Consider the following 18,699-nt stretch of genomic DNA (forward strand, 5'->3'; position numbering starts at 1 on the left):
AATTCATGAAAAGGATAAATTAATTTGAATTTTAGTTTTGTGTCATTCCCTACCCAAAGGATCTCAAAGTCACATCTTCCAATCAGTGGCATTGGTTATCTGTCCTGATCATTGGACTCCCAAGTCTTAGTAAACACATGAAAAATAAGGGTAAAGCTCTATCTTGAGCACAGTGAATACTCAATAAGAAGGTATAAATTCTGTAAGGCAAATTGGGTTATGGCCCATCTGCAGCCAGCACACAATTTAAACCCCTTTACCTATTCCTAAAATGCTGCTCAGTAATAAAAATTAAATATCTCTATCAGTTGCCTCCTTTCTCATCCAGCTACTCCCTACAAATTCATTCTCTTTGAGATCTGCCTTAATCTTTCAATATATCTTCAATCTTTGTTTTGGATTCATTGTTTACGCTATTAAGAACCTAGGAATTATCTGGATTTTCTTATGAACAGTAATGAGAAAATTTTTGTTTCAAGTAATTTTCAATTGGGCCTTTAACATTAACAGTTACCATTACTGGATGCCTAAGATATTATGTAGATACTATACTATACCAGAATGTTTAAAATATGACTTCATTATAACCTACCAACCCTATGGAGATAGGTGACATTTTCACTAGTTTTCAGATGTAGCTACAACTCAGATAATTAACATGCCCGAGATCATAAAGCTAGTAGTACCATAAAATGGCATACAGTGGATTCAAACTAAGTCTATCTGACTCAAAAACCTATTCTTGGACTCTTCAGAATTTATCTTTCTACTTTTACGGATCACATTCCTCTGACTTTTATATATTTCCTTTGTATCTATGTCCAGAGTTAACATTTTAATGTTCCTGACTTTGAGAACAGATGTAAATTTGAATGCCCAGATTCATTTGCAAAGCAAAATATAATAATAAAGTTCATTCCCATTAGAATATAAAATGTGAATGTAAAGATGGTTAGGTTTGAATTTTGATTATTTTGCTCTATTTCAATTCATTTGTCATTGTTACAATCTAGCTTTAGCTGAAATATCTGTATAGAACAAAAATTTTTAAACTCTGCCCCATCACAATTCCCCAAACAAAAATACTAATTTTTAAAATCCAGTTTATCAATTTCTACTTACTCTATCAATTTTGAGCTATGAGACCTTGCAAAAGAATTACTAGGCCAGGTGTAGTGGCTCATCCCTGGCATTTCAGCACTTTAGAAGGCCAGGGTGGGAGGATTACTTGAGCCAAGGAGTTCAAGACAAGCCTGGGCAACATAAAGAGACCTTATCTCTAGAAGAAAAAAAAATATTAGCTGGGTATGGTGGCACACACCTGTAGTTCCAGCTACTCAGGAGGCTGAAGTGGGAGAGTCACTTGATCCCAGAGGTCAACGCTGCAGTGAGCCATGATCAGAATTTCTAAAATTCTTTTCATTCTACAATTTTGCTTCTTTCTAAATGAAAAGCCTCTTTGGGTGATTCATATTTTTTTAAAATAAATTCCTAATTATCTCAATAAAGTTTGTTTTTCAGGGGTCTTTAAGAATTTAGAGAGAATTAAAATAGTTTTGTGTTTAATGGCTCTGATTCTGTAATCAGACAATTAAGGTTGTAACATTTAATATCTAGGACATCCAGGAAAAATTAACCTCTCTGAGCCTTTGTTTTCTTTTCTGTAAGATGGTGTGGGACCCACGTCATAAGGTTGTTTAAAAAAAAAAGTTATATGAATCACTTTCCATAGTACCTTGCACAATAGGAGTTAGCTATTAATATTTTTATTTAGATTTTGTGGTTTGTTCTTTGTAAATCAGAATCATAGCATACAGCTAGAAGAAACCCTTGGTGATCATTTGATCTAGCACCCTTATATTTCATATGAAGCCTGGAGAAAGGGCAAAAGCTGACTTTTAAGGTTTGGTGGCAAGTTGATGATGGACCTCTAATGAGTTCCATCTGCCTTGGGGCAGCGGGAGGGGTGCAAGATTGTGTTGCTGTTATTGTATTGTTTTGTTCTTACTTATCTTTAATGATTCTTTACTCACATTGAAACTATTAAGTTGTTTCCATTTTTATTTATGCAATGATTTTATCACCATAGTAGGTTGGCATGAATACATTTTCTTCTTTGCTTATCTTAGCTAGCTTCCTTCTCACTCGGAAAGATAAGTCCGTCACACCCAAAAAGATAAGTCTGCAGTATTAGAGATGATGCTTTTGTGTTCAGCACTGTAAGACAAAAAGTTTATGGTCTTTAATGGTTTTATACTCATCTTACTCTTCTGGTAACTTTCTGTGACGATAAGACATTGTTTCCAGCAGTAGTGGAGTGTGCCTTATGTTTTGAGTGCTGATTAAGTGAAGGCCTTCTGATCCATCTACAAAGCAGTGGTGGTTGCAATAAGTATAGCAATATTTTTATTTCTGTTCTGTCTTGTGTTGTAGAGCCGACAATTAGAATCAGAAACTGGGACTACAGAGGAGCACAGTCTAAATAAGGAAGCTCGAAAATGGGCCACACGTGTGGCACGTGAGCATAAAAACATTGTTCATCAACAACGGGTAAGTATACGAGAAGGTCCTGGTTACATTCACCTTAAGCCAAATGTCAAACAGTTTAAGGAGCTGATTTTTATTAATGTGAAAAATATCCTATATGTGTTGTTTTGTTTTGTTTTGTTTGAGACAAGAGGCTTGCTCTGTCACCCAGGTTGAAGGGCAGTGGTGTGAACATGGCTTACTGCAGCTTCAACCTCCTGGGCTGAAGCAATCCTCCCACTTCAGCCTCCCAAGTAGCTGGGACCACAGGCACACACCACCATGCCTGGCTAATTTTTTTTAGGTTTTTTGTAGAGATAGGGTCTTGCCATGTTTCCCAGACTGGTCTCAAACTCCTTTGCTCAAGCATTGTATGTGTTTTTTCTGTACTTTCTCAACACTCAGCAGTGTGCTGTCAGCTATCTACTCATGTTGGAATTTCCTTAAGCCCTCCATCAGCAATACATTAATTCACCTGTTTACCATAAAATTGCCAAAGAAAAGCTGTGATAGTGGGTTATGGGCAGGGGAAGGGACATATGTTGAATTAATACAGGTTTTCATCCCTCAAGACATATTTTTTAAAGACACAATTATAGGTTTCATGAAAATATATGTTTGGCTGGGCGCAGTGGGTCATGCCTGTAATCCCAGAACTTTGGGAGGCTGAGGCAGGTCGATTGCTTGAGCTAGGAGTTTGAGACCAGCCTGAACAACATGGCAAAAAACCCAATCTCTACAAAAAATTCAAAAATTAGTCGGGCGTGATGGCACACACCTGTCTTCCCACCTATTCAGGAGGCTAAGGTTGGGGAGAATTGCTTGAGCCCGGGAGGTGGAGGTTACATTGAGGTAAGATCATGCCACTGCACTCCAGCCTGGGTGACAGAGCAAGACACTGTCTTGAAAGAAAAGAAAAGAAAAGGAAGGAGAAAGGAAGGAGGACGGGAAAGAAGAAGGGAAGGAGGAAGGGAGAAAATATATCTCAAAGACTAAACTTCTAAGCACAAAGAAATTATTTTGAGTATAGTACTTTTTTTCTCAATTTCATTTATTGATACCTGTATCCTTCTCATTCTTTGCTTTCACATCCTACTTCTTAAAAGAATTGCCTATGCTTATTATCTATAGAATCTCACCTCCCACTTACTTTTTAGCCCATTACATTTGAGCTTTCCTTTCCTTTCCTTCCCCCTGTATCACTTCATAGTCAAAGCTTACCAAAATCACCAGTGATGTCTGTGTTGCTAACTTCAAAATGGACAGTTTGATTTCTCATTTTTCTTAATCTGTCAACAATTTTGTCACAATTGACAACTCCCTTTGTCTTAAAATGTTATCTTCTCTAGTCATCCACGATTCAACATTGTCCTGGCTTTCCTTCTGCCTTTCTGGCTATTCCTAGATTTTTTCATAGGTTCCTTTTTCTCCATCCCACAATTAAATATTCATTTTCTCAGATTGTTTGGCTATCTTGTTTTTTTATTCTTTATCCTCATATAGGCATTCTCAATCACTTCCGTGGTTTTACTTTACCACCAAATCATAAATTATTATCTTCAACATTGGGCCTAGCTACTACTGTGTATCCATATAACCTCTTTCCTGTTTTGACATCTTTTTGCTATCTCACAGGCACCTCAGATTCAATGTTCCACTTATGTAATATTGCTTAACAAACCACCTCAAACTTAATGCCGTAGAACAAGAGGGTTTTTACATTATCTCTCACTAACCTGAGTATTGGGTGGTCTCAGCTTAGCAGTTTCCCTTGGGGTCTCTCATGTGGTGTCAGTCAGATAGTGGCTTGTCCTGGCTTCCCCACTGAAAGGACTCTCTGTAGTAAGTTTGTTACTAGTAAGTCTATAATTATTTCAAAATGTTCAAAAAGTAAATAAATGAAAAAAATTATGGCTACTAGTCACTAAAGCCTTTTGAATTATGTAAATACTCTAATCACTTAAGGAAGATAAAAAGTAAAAAATAGTCATCATTATTGTCCCATTTTTTTTAATAGGTTCTAGATGATCTGGAGTGTCATGGACCTGCTATATCAGAACAAAACCGAGCAGAGCTGGAACAGAAAATAGATGAAGCTAGAGAAAATATTCGTAAAGCAGAGGTAAGGTGGCAGCTAATTGTGGCATTTTGCCCAGGTCTAATGACACTGTCGCAACTGTGATATGCACCTTTAAAACTGAGTTTCTACACACACTGAGATGAAGGTGATTCACCGTCTTCATTCGTTTCATTCGTGTCCACAGTAGGATTTTTTTTTTTTTTTGAGGCGGAGTCTCGCTCTGCTGCCCAGGCTAGAGGTACAGTGGCACGATCTCGGCTTACTGCAAGCTCCGCCTCCCAGGTTCATGCCATTCTCCTGCCTCAGCCTCCCGAGTAGCTGGGACTACAGGCGCCTGCCACCACGCCCAGCTCATTTTTTTTTTGTATCTTTTTAGTAGAGACGGAGTTTCACCATGTTAGCCAGGATGGTCTCTATCTCCTGACCTGGTGATCCACCTGCCTCGGCCTCCTAAAGTGCTAGGATTACAGGCGTGAGCCACCACACCCGGCCATCCACAGTAGTATTTGTTAAGTACCTGCTCTGTGGAAGGCAGTACCTATAACAAAAAGATGCTGTAAAGTTTACAGTCATGAAACATTAAATACAAAAGATTTAAGTCACAATGAAGATACTAATTTTAAAATTTCTACAAGGTACATAATAAACCACAGAGATTAATGGTAGAAAAATCGATGTATGTGTATCAATGTAGATATATATATCAGTTTAGATATATCTATCTCCTTATATATCGATATATATGGAGATATATATACATATATATTCATACATATATATTCAGAGCTTAGGAAATCTCCCCCATATGGAAGGTTCCCTGGATCCAGGGACATGAGCTGGGCTTTTAAGAATAGGGAAGATTTGGTTAAGCAAAGATGGGAAAAAATTTGTAATAGTGGATTTTAATTTTTTGTGGAGTCATGGGACCTTTGAGAGTTGTATGAAAGCTGTGAAACATTCTCTCCCACATACAAAAATATACATTTTGTGTACAGTGTTTAGAGTTCATATGCCTGAGGCTAATACTCCCTGCTCTAGATGGGGAGAGGTTGGGATAGGAAACAAGAAAGTATTAGCAAATGAGGAAGACACAGGGTGTAATTTGGTAGCTGGATATGATTAGAGTGGAGGATTTTTGTGAGGAAATGTGATAGAAAATAAGTAAACTTGTTATGGTTAGGGCCAGTTCATGGAGGACCCGTGCACACACTATCTACTCAGCAGCAACATGATGAAGGGGTATGGAGGTAGACATTTATAAAAGACTGACACCATCCAGCCATCAAAAGATTATGTTCTTGTTAGAAAGGCATAAAGAATGCCAAAAATAACTAAGATAGTAAAGCATAAGTGCCGAGGAGTGGTGCATTAAGTGTAGTTGAAGAACCCAGAGGACACAGAAATCACTCTGGGAGGGATTGTTTTGGGTGTAATACAGAAGAAGACTTAAGATGAATACTGGCAGATGAATAGTATTTGATTAGTCAGAGGAAAGGGGATAGCACAGACTTATGCCATGTAACTTCAAGTGGTAGAACTTGGACCAAAAGATGAAGGTAGGAGAGAAGTAGATGTGAGTTTAGTATTGGGAAATACTTTCTAGTAGTCAGATCTTCCCAAAGACAGAATAAGCACACCTGAGACATAGTGTAGCCCTGTAAGTGTGTAAGAAAATTGTGGGCAAGCATCTTTCAGGGACCCAATACAAGGAATCCTTGCACTGGTTTAGGGTTAATCTAGACTAGTGGTTTTCTAGCACCCCCTTAGAACTCTAGAAGTTTTGAGGAAGTATTTCACTGGTTGTGGCATGAAGCGAGAGGCAGTGTAGACAAGTATAGAGAATATGGGCATGTTTTTGGCACAGCCCCATGGAAGTGATCTGAATCAGAACAGGCTTGCCATCTGCCTAGGCTGGAGAAACCCCAGTAACCCCACCTCCACTTCATTCCTGTTCACAGTCTAATTGACAGCCTCCATAGTGAGGAGGGCAGGGTGTACAATGAATAGTCATTTTTCTCTTTGAATTCAGGGTCATGTCTAAACTACTATCTTAGGGTGCTGGCCAAGTAGTGTTGACAAGCCCTCACCTACTCTTAAGAAACACTGGCATGTGGTAGAAGAGTTACTCCTGTTGTTTGTTTCTCCACACTCTAGATGAAGCCAGTTTTTCAGAGCCTTGGTGGAACAGGAGCAATTATTTTGAGACAAGTCTCAGAGGTTTTCTGAAGGGTATTTCATGTATTTTCCATTTCCAGACTCCATGTGTGGTGTCACCGACTGGTACCCTAACTCCACAAAACCTCCCACCATCCCCAGTAGTAGCAGCAGTAGGTATCAGGCACACAGAGTCTTCATTTAGGCCAAATGACCTATTATTTCCATAGTATGCCAAACTAGACTGTGTTTGTTAGTTTCAAACTAAAAATATGAAGTGAAATTCTCATACCACGATGTCTCACCTTTTCTAATGCAAGTATTTAAGTCTACATTCTCAAAGATAGTTTTCTTATCAAGAATGTTGAATATAGTATGCTGAAACCATGACAGCAGATCCGTTTTCTCAATTTGGAATATCTGTAGTATTTAATTAATTTTACTGTTAGCATAAAATAATCTCTCACTTGGTTTCCACTTATCAGATACAAAAAATAACCTAAGTAAAATTAGCCAGCAAATATGAGGGCATATTTATTGGGGTAGTACTTACAGGATTATCATAATAAAATTTTTGGATAGACTGGACCATGAGAGTCTTCAAAGGAATTAACAATAATGGTTTCTGCATATACCCTTTTCCTTTCTTCTGCCTGTATGTCATTTGCATTGGTTTTTCTCTTTCATTCAATACTTTATTTATTATAAATACCTATACAAAAGAGAGAGCACTGGTTATATAAAATGTGAGACCTCATTACTGCAAAGTTAATGACAAGAATGACCCTGATATTAAAACAGAATGTTTAGGCCACGTGCGGTGGTTCATGCCTCTAATTCCATCACTTTGGGAGACTGAGGTGGGAAGATCTCTTGAGCTCAGGAGTTTGAGAGCAGCCTGGGCAACAGATGAGACCTCATCTCTATTAAAAATGAAAAGAAATTAGCTGGGTATGGTGACACGTGCCTATAGTCTCAGCTACTTGGGAGGCAGAGGCTTGATCCTGGAAGGTTGGTCTGCAGTGAGCCATGATTGGGCCACTGCACTCCAGCTTGGGCAACAGAGCAAGACTATATATATATAGGTGATCTTATATATATATATATATATATATAAAAGATCATGTATATATAAGATCTTATATATATAAGATCATATATATACACACATATATATATTTCATATATATATTTCTAATCACATTATTTCCAAATTTACATTACCTCTGGGCCTGTTACTATGAGGTTTCACTGTATTCATGCTATGTTAGCAGACCTCTTGACTGATCACTTTTGTTTTTTACTGAAAATATTCAAACATACAGAAAATATGAAGAATACACATATATTTCCTAACATCTAGATTCAACTATTATAATTTGCAATACTGGCTTTATGTGTTTGTTAGATTGACCCATCAATTATGTTCTATAAAATGGAAGTTAGGTCTTAAGGCCTGATTAGAGAGGCAGGTTAGTGTTTTAGGCAGATATAGTTCATAGATGATGTGATGTTTTTCATTACATAAAGAATCATAATACCAAGTTGTCGGGCTATTAATGATACTAAGAGTGGTCGCTTAATAAGGTGGTGTGGGCCGGGCGCGGTGGCTCAAGCCTGTAATCCCAGCACTTTGGGAGGCCGAGACGGGCGGATCACAAGGTCAGGAGATTGAGACCATCCTGGCTAACACGGTGAAACCCCGTCTCTACTAAAAAATACAAAAAAACTAGCCGGGCGAGGTGGCGGGCGCCTGTAGTCCCAGCTACTTGGGAGGCTGAGGCAGGAGAATGGCGTAAACCCGGGAGGTGGAGCTTGCAGTGAGCTGAGATCCGGCCACTGTACTCCAGCCTGGGCGACAGAGCGAGACTCCGTCTCAAAAAGAAAAAAAAAAAAATAAGGTGGTGTGCTACCAGATCTTTCCATGATAAAGATTCTTTCTTTCCTCTTTGCAATTACCAAGTGCTAGTCACCTCCAGTGGTGGTGAATGGGTATTTTTTTTCTTGGGTATTATTATGACCTCATCAAAAAAAAAAATTTTTTTTTTTTGAGGCAGGGTCTCACTTTGTCACCCAGGCTGGAGTGCAGTGTCGCGATCTCAACTCACTGCAGCCCCAACCTCCTGGGTTCAAGCGATTCTCCCACCTCAGCCTCCTGAGTAGCTGGGACTACAGGTGCACTCCCCCATGCCTGGCTAATTTTTCTGTTTTTTTGTACAGATGGGGTTTCGCCATCTTGCCCAGGCTGGTCTCAAACTTGTGGGTCAAGCAATCTGCCTGCCTTCACCTCCCAGAGTGTTGGGATTACAGGCGTGAGCCACTGCCCCCGACTTGGCAGTCATTTTAAACTTAGCCATTTGAGTGTGTGTGTAATGGTATCTCACTGTGGTTTTGAATTGCATTGACTACAGACTCGTGACATTAACTAACTATGCTGAGCATCTTTTTATAAGTTTTTTGGCCATTCATATATCCCCCTTAGTAAAGTATCTTTTAATATCTGTTGCCCAAATTTGGATTGGTCTTATTACTGAGTTATAACAATTCTTTATGTTTTCTGGATACTAGTCATTTTTTAGGTACATGTATTGCTAGTATTTTCTCCAGTCTTTGGCTTACCTTTTCATTTTCTAAATTAGAAACTTTTAATTTTGATGAGATTAATTTATGAATTTTATCCTTTATGATTAGTGTTTTTTGTGTTCTAAGAAATTTTTGCCTGATCAAGGTTGTGATATATTCTCTCATGTTTTATTCTAGAAGTGTTATAGTTCAAGCTTAATTCCTTATGGACTGTGATCCTAAACATTTCTAGTTAAATTGTTGAGGTCTGGTATGAGTTAAGGGTCATGTTTGATTTTATTTGGTTGTTGTTATTGTTCTTTGTTTGTTTTTCCTATACAGAAAGCCAGTTGTTCCACCATCACATTTGAAAGAATATGCTTTTCCCATTACCTTTGCACCTGTATTGAAAACAACTTATCATATATGTGTGAATATTTTCAATTTTATTCAGTTCCATTGGTCTGTATGTCTGTACTTATGCCAGTATCACAGTCTTAATGACACTGTAAGTCTTGAAATCAGATAGTATAATTCCTCCAACACTATTCTTGTTTTAGAATTATTTGGACTATTCTCATTGCCATCAGCTTCTACAAAAAAAAAGAAACTGAGGGCATTTTGATTGGGATTACATTGAATCCACAAATAATTTGAGGAGAATTGACTTCTCAACAATATTGAGTCTTCTAATTCATGAACATGATGTCTCTCTCCATTTATTTAGGCACTCTTTGTTTCCTTTTTTGGCTTCTTAATTTTTTTATTGATACAAAATAACTGTACATATTTATGAGATGCATGTGATATTTTGATACATGCATACAGTGTATAATGATCAAATTAGAATAATTAAGATATCTATCACCTCAGACATTTACAATTTCTTTGTATTTAGAAATTATAATTTCTTAATTTTTTTATTGATACAAAATAACTGTACATATTTATGAGATGCATGTGATATTTTGATACATGCATACTGTGTATAATGATCAAATTAGAGTAATTAAGATATCTATCACCTCAGAAATTTATAATTTCTTTGTATTTAGAACATTTCAAATCTTACGGTTATTTTGAATTATTAACTATAGTCACCCTGCTAAGCTATCAAACACCAGAACTTATCCTATCTGTCTGTTTACTTCTTTCTATTCCCCAATCTCTCTTCTTCTTCCCTACAATACTTCCCAGCTTCTGATAACCATCATTCTACCCTGTACTTTTTTCTTTTGAGACGGAGTCTAGCTCAGTCGCCCAGGCTGGAGTGCAGTGGCGTGCAACACCATGCCCAGCTAATTTTTTTACTTTTAATAGAGACGGGGTTTCACCGTGTTGGCCAGGCTGGTCTCGAACTCCTGACCTCAGGTGATCTGCCCACCTCAGCCTCCCAAACATGAGCCACCACAGAGTTGTAATATCTTTCAACCCTGTACAAGCTCTAGAAATTTTTCAGTTCATAGCTCTACTGTAGATACTCTTTTCTTAGTAGTTATTGTTTGCCTGTCCTTCAGGAGTTCCACCTGACATGATTTCAACTTATTATAGATTTTTATCTATTTAGTATATTATCAATTCCAGTTGTCATTTTAAGTTCCATATTATCTAAAACTGGGAGTCCATTCAACTGACTTATGTGTACTTTTGACATTACCCCCATTAGTCCTTGAATACTTTCTTCCTAGCACAACAAGCTATCACAGGTTCACCTTATATTTTTCCTGCCCAGACTTAGAATTAGCTGTTTCTCCAAGAAGCTCTGATTCTGTTAATAGAAAATGGTATTTAGACACTAAGGCCTGGACTGTGAAGGTGCTTATTGTTCTAAGTATCACTTTCTTTTTTTAATCTTTTCTTTGTTGTTAGAGCTAGGGATAACTTTTTTTAAATCATGAGTTCATGTTGGTATTTCCAATTAACATGGACAATCAGAGGGATTTTATTTATTTTTACAGACAGGGTCTCAACATATTTCCCAGGCTGGAATGCAATGGCTATTCACGGGCACAATCATAGTGTACTATAGCCTTGAACTCCTGGACTCAAATGATCCTCCTGCCTCAGCCTCCAAAATCATTGTGACTACAAGTGCATGCCACTATGCCCAGCTAGAGGGATTTTGTTGAACTTATTTGATTTCTTTGATTTTACATTTATTTATATCCTTTTTTCCTCTTACACCAAAAAGTTTTATTCCTAATCATATTATCATAATATTTTATGTGCTTCATATATTTAAAAAAAAATTTTTTGAGACAGAGTCTCTGTCACCCAGGCTGGAGTGCAGTAGCACTCATTACAGCCTCCACCTCCCAGGTTCAAGCAATCCTCCCACCTCCATTTCCCAAATAGCTGGGACTACAGACATGTGCCACCATACCCAGCTAATTTTTGCATTTTTTGCAGAGACAGGGTTTCCCCATGTTTCTCAGACTGGTCTTGAGCTCCTGGGCTCAGGCATTCTACCTGCCTCAGCCTCCAAAGTGTTGAGATTATAGTGTGCCCAGCCTGCTTTGTATATTATAGATTAATAACTGCAGTATATATTAAGCACTTTCAGAACTACAACATGAATATTGCTATTAATAGTAAACTATTAAGTGTAAGTTTTAGATTTCTTTGTAATTCTCTCTGAATGTAGAATAAATATATCTCTAAGACATTTTCTGCTTCTTGTAATAGGTTACTAGCTTATATAAGACTACTTTAGATTACAATATTAATCTGGGGTAAAAATATTAAAACAAAAATTATTTAATAGAACTGGAAAATGATCCAAAGCATGTAAAACCTGGAGAGGAATTTCTCCTTGAAAGAACAGGACTATACTTAGTGACATTTCCATTATATAGCTCTGCATCTGTAAGGAGCAGCACAACCAGAATTTTTTTTTTTTTTTGTGATAGATATGTTTATTCATCTCCCATAGATAAAACTTTCTTTCTCTTACCCAGTTTTTTTTTTTTGGTTTTTTTTTATACTTTAAGTTCTAGGGTACATGTGCATATCGTGCAGGTTTGTTACATATGTATACTTGTGCCATGTTGGTGTGCTGCACCCATCAACTCGTCAGCACCCATCAATTCATCATTTATATCAGGTATAACTCCCAATGCAATCCCTCCCCCCTCCCCCCTCCCCATGATAGGCCCCGGTGTGTGATGTTCCCCTTCCCGAGTCCAAGTGATCTCATTGTTCAGTTCCCACCTATGAGTGAGAACATGCGGTGTTTGGTTTTCTGTTCTTGTGATAGTTTGCTAAGAATGATGGTTTTCAGCTGCATCCATGTCCCTACAAAGGACGCAAACTCATCCTTTTTTTAAGCAGAACCTCCATCTTACTGGCCTGAAGGTGGATGTCATTTGGAAAGCCCTTCCAAATCCTTGGCTGATACCTGAGTACACATGTGGAACAGAGACTACAAGGAGCTTGGCAGGAAACAATAACTGAAAGGCAAAAAAATCCAGGAGAAATTTTAGCTGTTGCTTATCACAGGAGAACAAACACTAATCATTAAAAAACTGAGGTGGCAAAACCCCGTCTCTACAAAAAATACAAAAATTAGCCGGGCATGGTGATGCACGCCTGTAGTCCCAGCTACTCAGGAGGCTGCGGTGAGGTAGGAGGATGAGCCCTGGAGATTGAGGCTGCACTGAGCCGTGATCGCACCACTGCACTGCAGCCTAGACAACAAAGTCCAGACCCTGTCTAACAAAAAAAATGAAGTGATTATATGAATCTTAGACAAAATACGTTTTAGGACAAGGAATATTAAGAAGGATAATACATAATGATTTTTTAAAGATATTTCATCAAGAATATATTTCAGTCCTGGATGTATATATAATAATAATGTTACAAAATATGTAAAGCAGAAACTGGCAGAACTGAAACAAGAAATAGACAAATCTACAATTGTAGTTGGAGACTTCAGCATCCCTCTTTCAGTAATTGATAGAACAAGAAGATAGAAAATCAGTAAGGATATAGAAAATGAACAACATCATTAACCAACTTTACCTAATTGGCATTCATTGAACTCTCCACTGCATATGAGTAGAATATATGTTCTTTTAAAGTACACATAGAACATTCAACAAGACCATACACTGGACCATAAACCTGTTTCAATAAGTTTAAAAGGATTGATATTATACATAGTAAGTTCTTGATTAATTAGACTTATATTAAAAATCCATAATAGAAAGATGGCTAGAAAATACCCAAATACTTGGAGATTATGCTGTTCAAACACAGTAATCTGTTGCTGCATTTGAAAACCACCCCAAACTTTATGGAAAAAACAACAGTGGTTTATTATCTGTTGCCTTTCTAGGTGCTGACTGTGCATTTCCTTTTATTCTTTTATTTTCTTTTGAGACCATCTCACTCTGTCTCACAGGCTGGACTGCAGTGGCACAACTCACTGCAGCCTCAACCTCCTGACCTCAAGCAATCCTCCCACCTCAGCCTCCCGAATAGCTGGGACTACAGGCATGTACCACCAAACCCAGCTAATATTTTATTTTTATTCTTTATAGAGACGGGGTCTCGCTAGTTTGCCCAGACTGGTCTCAAACCTCGAATTCCTGGGCTCAGCAATCCTCCCACCTCGGCCTCCCAAAATGTGGGGATCACAGGTGTGAGCCACTGTGCCAGGCCAACTAGTCATTTCTTTTGCTGGTTTTGCCTGAGATTACTCAAGCAATTACATTCAGCTAGAGGATCAGCCAGAGGGCTGGGCTCATCTGCCATGGCTGGGTCTTTTCCCCTGTGGTCTTTCATCAGCATATAGGTTAAACTGGACTTCCCCAGCATGGTGACAGCATATTTCAAGAAGTCAAGTCGAAATAGCACTTACTGAGGGTCATCTGCTTCCATTAAATTGGCAAATGCCCCACTAGCCAATGCAAATCACATGGACAAGCCCAGAATCATGGTGGGAGTAGACTACATGGATACCAGGAAGCATGATTATTTGGGAACCTTTAATATAACGGGTTACCACAGTTGGTATGACCGTGATTAAATCATTTTTCTCATCTATAAAATGGAGTTTAGGGGCTAGGCATGGTGGCTAACACCTCTAATTCCAGCATTTTGGGAGGCCAGGGCAGGAGGATCATTTGAGGCCAGGAGTTTGGTACCAACCAGGCAACATAGCAAGACCCCATCTCTACAAAAAAACTTTAACATTAGCTAGGTGTGGTGGCACCTGCCTCTGGTCCCAACTACTCAGGAGAAATTCAAGGTTACAGTGAGCTATTATTGCACCACTGCACTCCAGCCTGGGCAGCAGAGCGAGACCCTATCAAATAAATAATAGCTAGCTAGCTAGATAGATAGAGTTTATAATATTGACCCCTAGAATTGTTTTGTGGATTAAATGAAATACATGATGATATAGTTTCTAGTACCTATGATAAAAGCTGTTTGGAGCTTTTTTTTAAGGTACCAAACATGGAGTAGCAAATACTATTATCTACCATTATTGATTCTATTCTACAAGTAAAGCACTGTCCTAAATAGTAATACAATACACACAGTCCTTGTCCTTAAAGAAGAGATATGTTGAAGGCAAATGAATTAAGTCCAAATTAGATTTACAGACTTGAAATTCAACTATAGCTTTACACTTATATGTGCTTATGTTAAATTTTGTGTTAAAATCTAGGTAATTGACTGTGTTTATAAACCAAGATTATGTATCCTAAAATATCTGGATCTTTTAAATATTATTTTTAAAAGTTCTACCTCTTTAAAGGTTCTAAAAATGATTTGGTCAAGTAGTATCTGGAATGCCATCAAGTTTACAGAGAGCTATGCTCTGAAATTTTTTAATCAGTTGGCAAGTCATGAAAATTCATTTGAGAACACTAGAAAGTTCTGCTTTTAGACAATTTTTAACTTATAAGCAACTGAAACCCTAAAGGGAAGATAGCAGTGTTTAATTCTGGAACTGCAGTCAATCTGAGTTGGCAAATACCGTGTTTATCTGTTGTTTGGTAAAATACTGACAAAATAAATCTTATAAAAACTAGATTACTTGAATAACTGCTTTGAGAAAATAGAATGTACTGAATACTTCTCTCTTTTCTGCTTCCACAATTAAATGTCTTGCATATGTGATTTCTAAGAAAGAGCTTGTTGGTTCACTCTTTTAAAAAACAAAAATAAAAACATTTATTTGTTTTAAAGTGAATACTAGAGGTCAGGCACAGTGGCTCACACCTGTAATCCCAGCATTTTGGGAGACTGAGTCAGGAGGATCACTTGAGGCCAGAAGTTCAAGATCAGCCTAGGCAACATAGTGAGATGGCTGTCTCTACAAAAAAGTTTAGAAATTAGCCAGGCATGGTGGCATGCACCTGTAGTCCTAGCTACTGGGAAGGCTACAGTGGGAGGATCACTTGAGCCCAGCAGTTCGAGGCTACAGTGAGCTATCATCATAACACTGCATTCCAGCTTGGGCAACAGTAAGACCCTGTCTCTTAAAAAAGCAAAAGCATACTAGAATGGTGGTAGGGCAAGTGGATATCCATATGCAAAAGAATGAAGTTTGACTCTGTTAAAAGATAAACTTAGGCACATTAAAATTTTTTTTATTTGAGAAAATAGCAATAATTACTTGGGCAGCACCAGATCATATGCAGTTCAGAATTCCACCAATGGAACACCAGAGGAATGCTTTTATAGGGTGAACTCAGAAGCAAAACAAAGCAAATATTTGATTGGTTAAAGTGGCACAGTAGTAGCCTTTTTTGGATCATTCCAGTGGAAGGTTTCTAGTTAGAAGGTAGTTGGCAGTTTTTGATTGGTTAAGCTTCAGTTTTGTTTTACCATTTATACTGAGTTGAGTTTTGGTTTGCTTACATAGGAAGCCGGGATGCTGGAGCTGCCTCAGTTTAATGACCTTCCAGTTAATTATCTTAACAACCCCACTTCACATCATATATACAAACTAACTCACCATGAACACCTAAATGTAACTGCGAAAGCTAATAAGCTTATTAAAAAAAAAAAAAAAACACAGGGGTAAGTCTTTGTGGCCTTGGATTAGTTTCTTAGATATAACACTAAAGCCTAAGCAGCAAAAGAAAAACTAGATAAATTAGACATCATCAAAATTTAAAACTTTCATGTTTCAAAGGACACTGTCAAGAAAATGAAAGCCCACAGAATGGGGGAAAATATTTGCAAATCATGTATCTGATAGAAACTTGCTTCTAGAATATATTAAAACTCGTAATAATAAAAAGGCAAAGAAAAATACTCAAAAATAGGAAAAGGATCTGAATAGACATTTCTCCAAAGAAGATATATGAATGACCAATAAATAACTACATGAAAAGATTCTCTCTTTTTTTTTTTTTGAAACCGAGTCTCACACTATGGCCCAGGCTGGAGTGCAATGGCCTGATCTCAGTTCACTGCAACCTCCACCTCCCGGGTTCAAGCGATTCTCCTGCCTCAGCCTCCTGAGTAGCTGGAATTACAGGCACTCGCCACCACGCCGGGCTAATTTTGTGTATTTTTAGTAGAGACGGGGTTTCACTGTGTTGGCCAGGCTGGTCTCAAACTCCTGACCTTGTGATCCACCCACCTCAGCCTCCCAGAGTGCTGGGATTATAGGCATGAGCCACCATGCCTGGCCTAAGATTTGTAACATTAATAGTTATCCAGGAAAATGCAAACAACAGTAAGATACCACTTTATGCCCACTAGCATGGCTAGAATCAAAAGGCAGACATTAACAAGTGATTACCAGAATGTGGAGAAACCCTCATACCCTACTGGTGGAATCAAATGATAGAGCCACGTTGAAAAACAGTCTAGTATTTCCCCAGATGGTTAAACTTAGCATTACTTCATGATCCAGCAATGCCAGCCCTATGTATAAACCCAAAAGAAGTGAAAACATGTCCACACTAAAACTTGTACACACACGTTTATAGCAATATTATTCATAATAGCCAAGAAATAGAAACAACCTAAATGACTACCAACTGACAAATGGATAAACATTCTAATCTATATCCACACTATAGAATGTTATTTGGTCATTAAAAGGAATGAAATACTGATACATGTTACAACATAGATGAATCTTGAAAATATTATGCAAAGTGAGAGAAGTTAGTCATAAAAGACCATGTATTATATTATTTCATATGTGTTAAATGTCCGGAATAGACAAATCTATATAGACAGAAAGTAGAATAGCGGTTGTCAAGACTGCAGGGAATAGGGGGCTGGAGATCAATAGGTAAATGGTTCATGATTTCTTTTGGAGGTTATAAAATATTCTAAAATTGACTGTGGTGATGGTTGCATGTGCTGTGAATATACTATAAGCCATTGAATCTCAGACTTGAGTGAATTGTATGGTCCTAAAAAAAAAAAAAAAAAAAAGTTGTGTGCCAAAAGGTCTTTGTCTCACCTGAGCTATATGTCAAGAAATTTTTACCAAAAAGAGAAAATTATGAAAAGAATAAGCAGATTTTTGCAAGAGTATTTACCAAATGGCATGCCTCTAAGCCAAAAATTCCAATTATCTTATATAAAGATGTATATGATACTCCAAACGATTGTATTGTATACTTTAAAATGGTTCATATAGTAAATTTTATGTAATGTTTTACCTCAATTTTTATAAAAGTCTATTTGCTTAAAAACATTAATATAAAAAAATTAATTCAGCAAAGAAAGCCCAGTGAAACAAGTCAGAACACAAATTGTTTTTGATATCAACTCGCCAAGCAGACAATTCGGAGGGAAATCAAAATTGTGTACCTGCTGGGCACAGCAGTTCACACCTGTAATCCCAACACTTTTGCAGGCCAAGGTAGGAGGATTGCTTGAGCTCAGGAGTTCGAGACCAGCCTGGGCAAGAGCAACCACTCTGGCTCTTAAAAAAAAAAAAAAAAAAAAAATTGTGTACCAAAAGTATTTGTCACTGGAATGCAATGGCTGTGTATTCAGAGGCATGATCATAGCTCACTGTAGCCTCAAACTCCTGGACTCAAAGTGAGCCTCCCTCCTCAGTCTCCTGAGTAGCTTGGACTCCAGGTACAAGCCACTACACCAGCTCCAACTTGTTTGTCCAAGAGTCCCACAGAAAGCCACCAAATGAGAGTCCTCAAAATTAACTTAGTGGAACCTTAAATGTTAAGGAAGAGATCACCACTTGCATATGTGAAACAATGAAGCTGAATGCATTACTTGCTAAGCAAAAGAGGCTGAATGTATTACTTGCCTAGCAAAAGAGAATGACACAAAACACATTCACTCTGAACAAAGCAAGAGTTGATATGTATACGGTTTTGAGAACGTTGAATGTCAGGGATTGGCAGATTTTCAAAACTAGGAATGTT

General features: G+C 37.8%; 1 protein-coding gene across 3 annotated transcripts in view; it reads left to right on the plus strand.

The window, feature by feature from the left end:
- Positions 1-18,699, plus strand: part of FCHSD2 (FCH and double SH3 domains 2) — a 338,593-nt gene that overhangs the window by 266,106 nt on the left and 53,788 nt on the right. For all 3 annotated transcript variants that reach the window (XM_011953051.1, XM_011953052.1, XM_011953053.1), the window contains 2 exons: positions 2,434-2,550; positions 4,544-4,648. In XM_011953051.1, coding sequence (XP_011808441.1) covers positions 2,434-2,550; positions 4,544-4,648 — 222 coding nt within the window. The remainder of the gene's footprint in view (positions 1-2,433; positions 2,551-4,543; positions 4,649-18,699) is intronic.

This window comes from Colobus angolensis, unplaced genomic scaffold, assembly GCF_000951035.1.
Source record: "Colobus angolensis palliatus isolate OR3802 unplaced genomic scaffold, Cang.pa_1.0 Scaffold355, whole genome shotgun sequence".
Lineage (NCBI taxonomy): Eukaryota > Metazoa > Chordata > Mammalia > Primates > Cercopithecidae > Colobus > Colobus angolensis.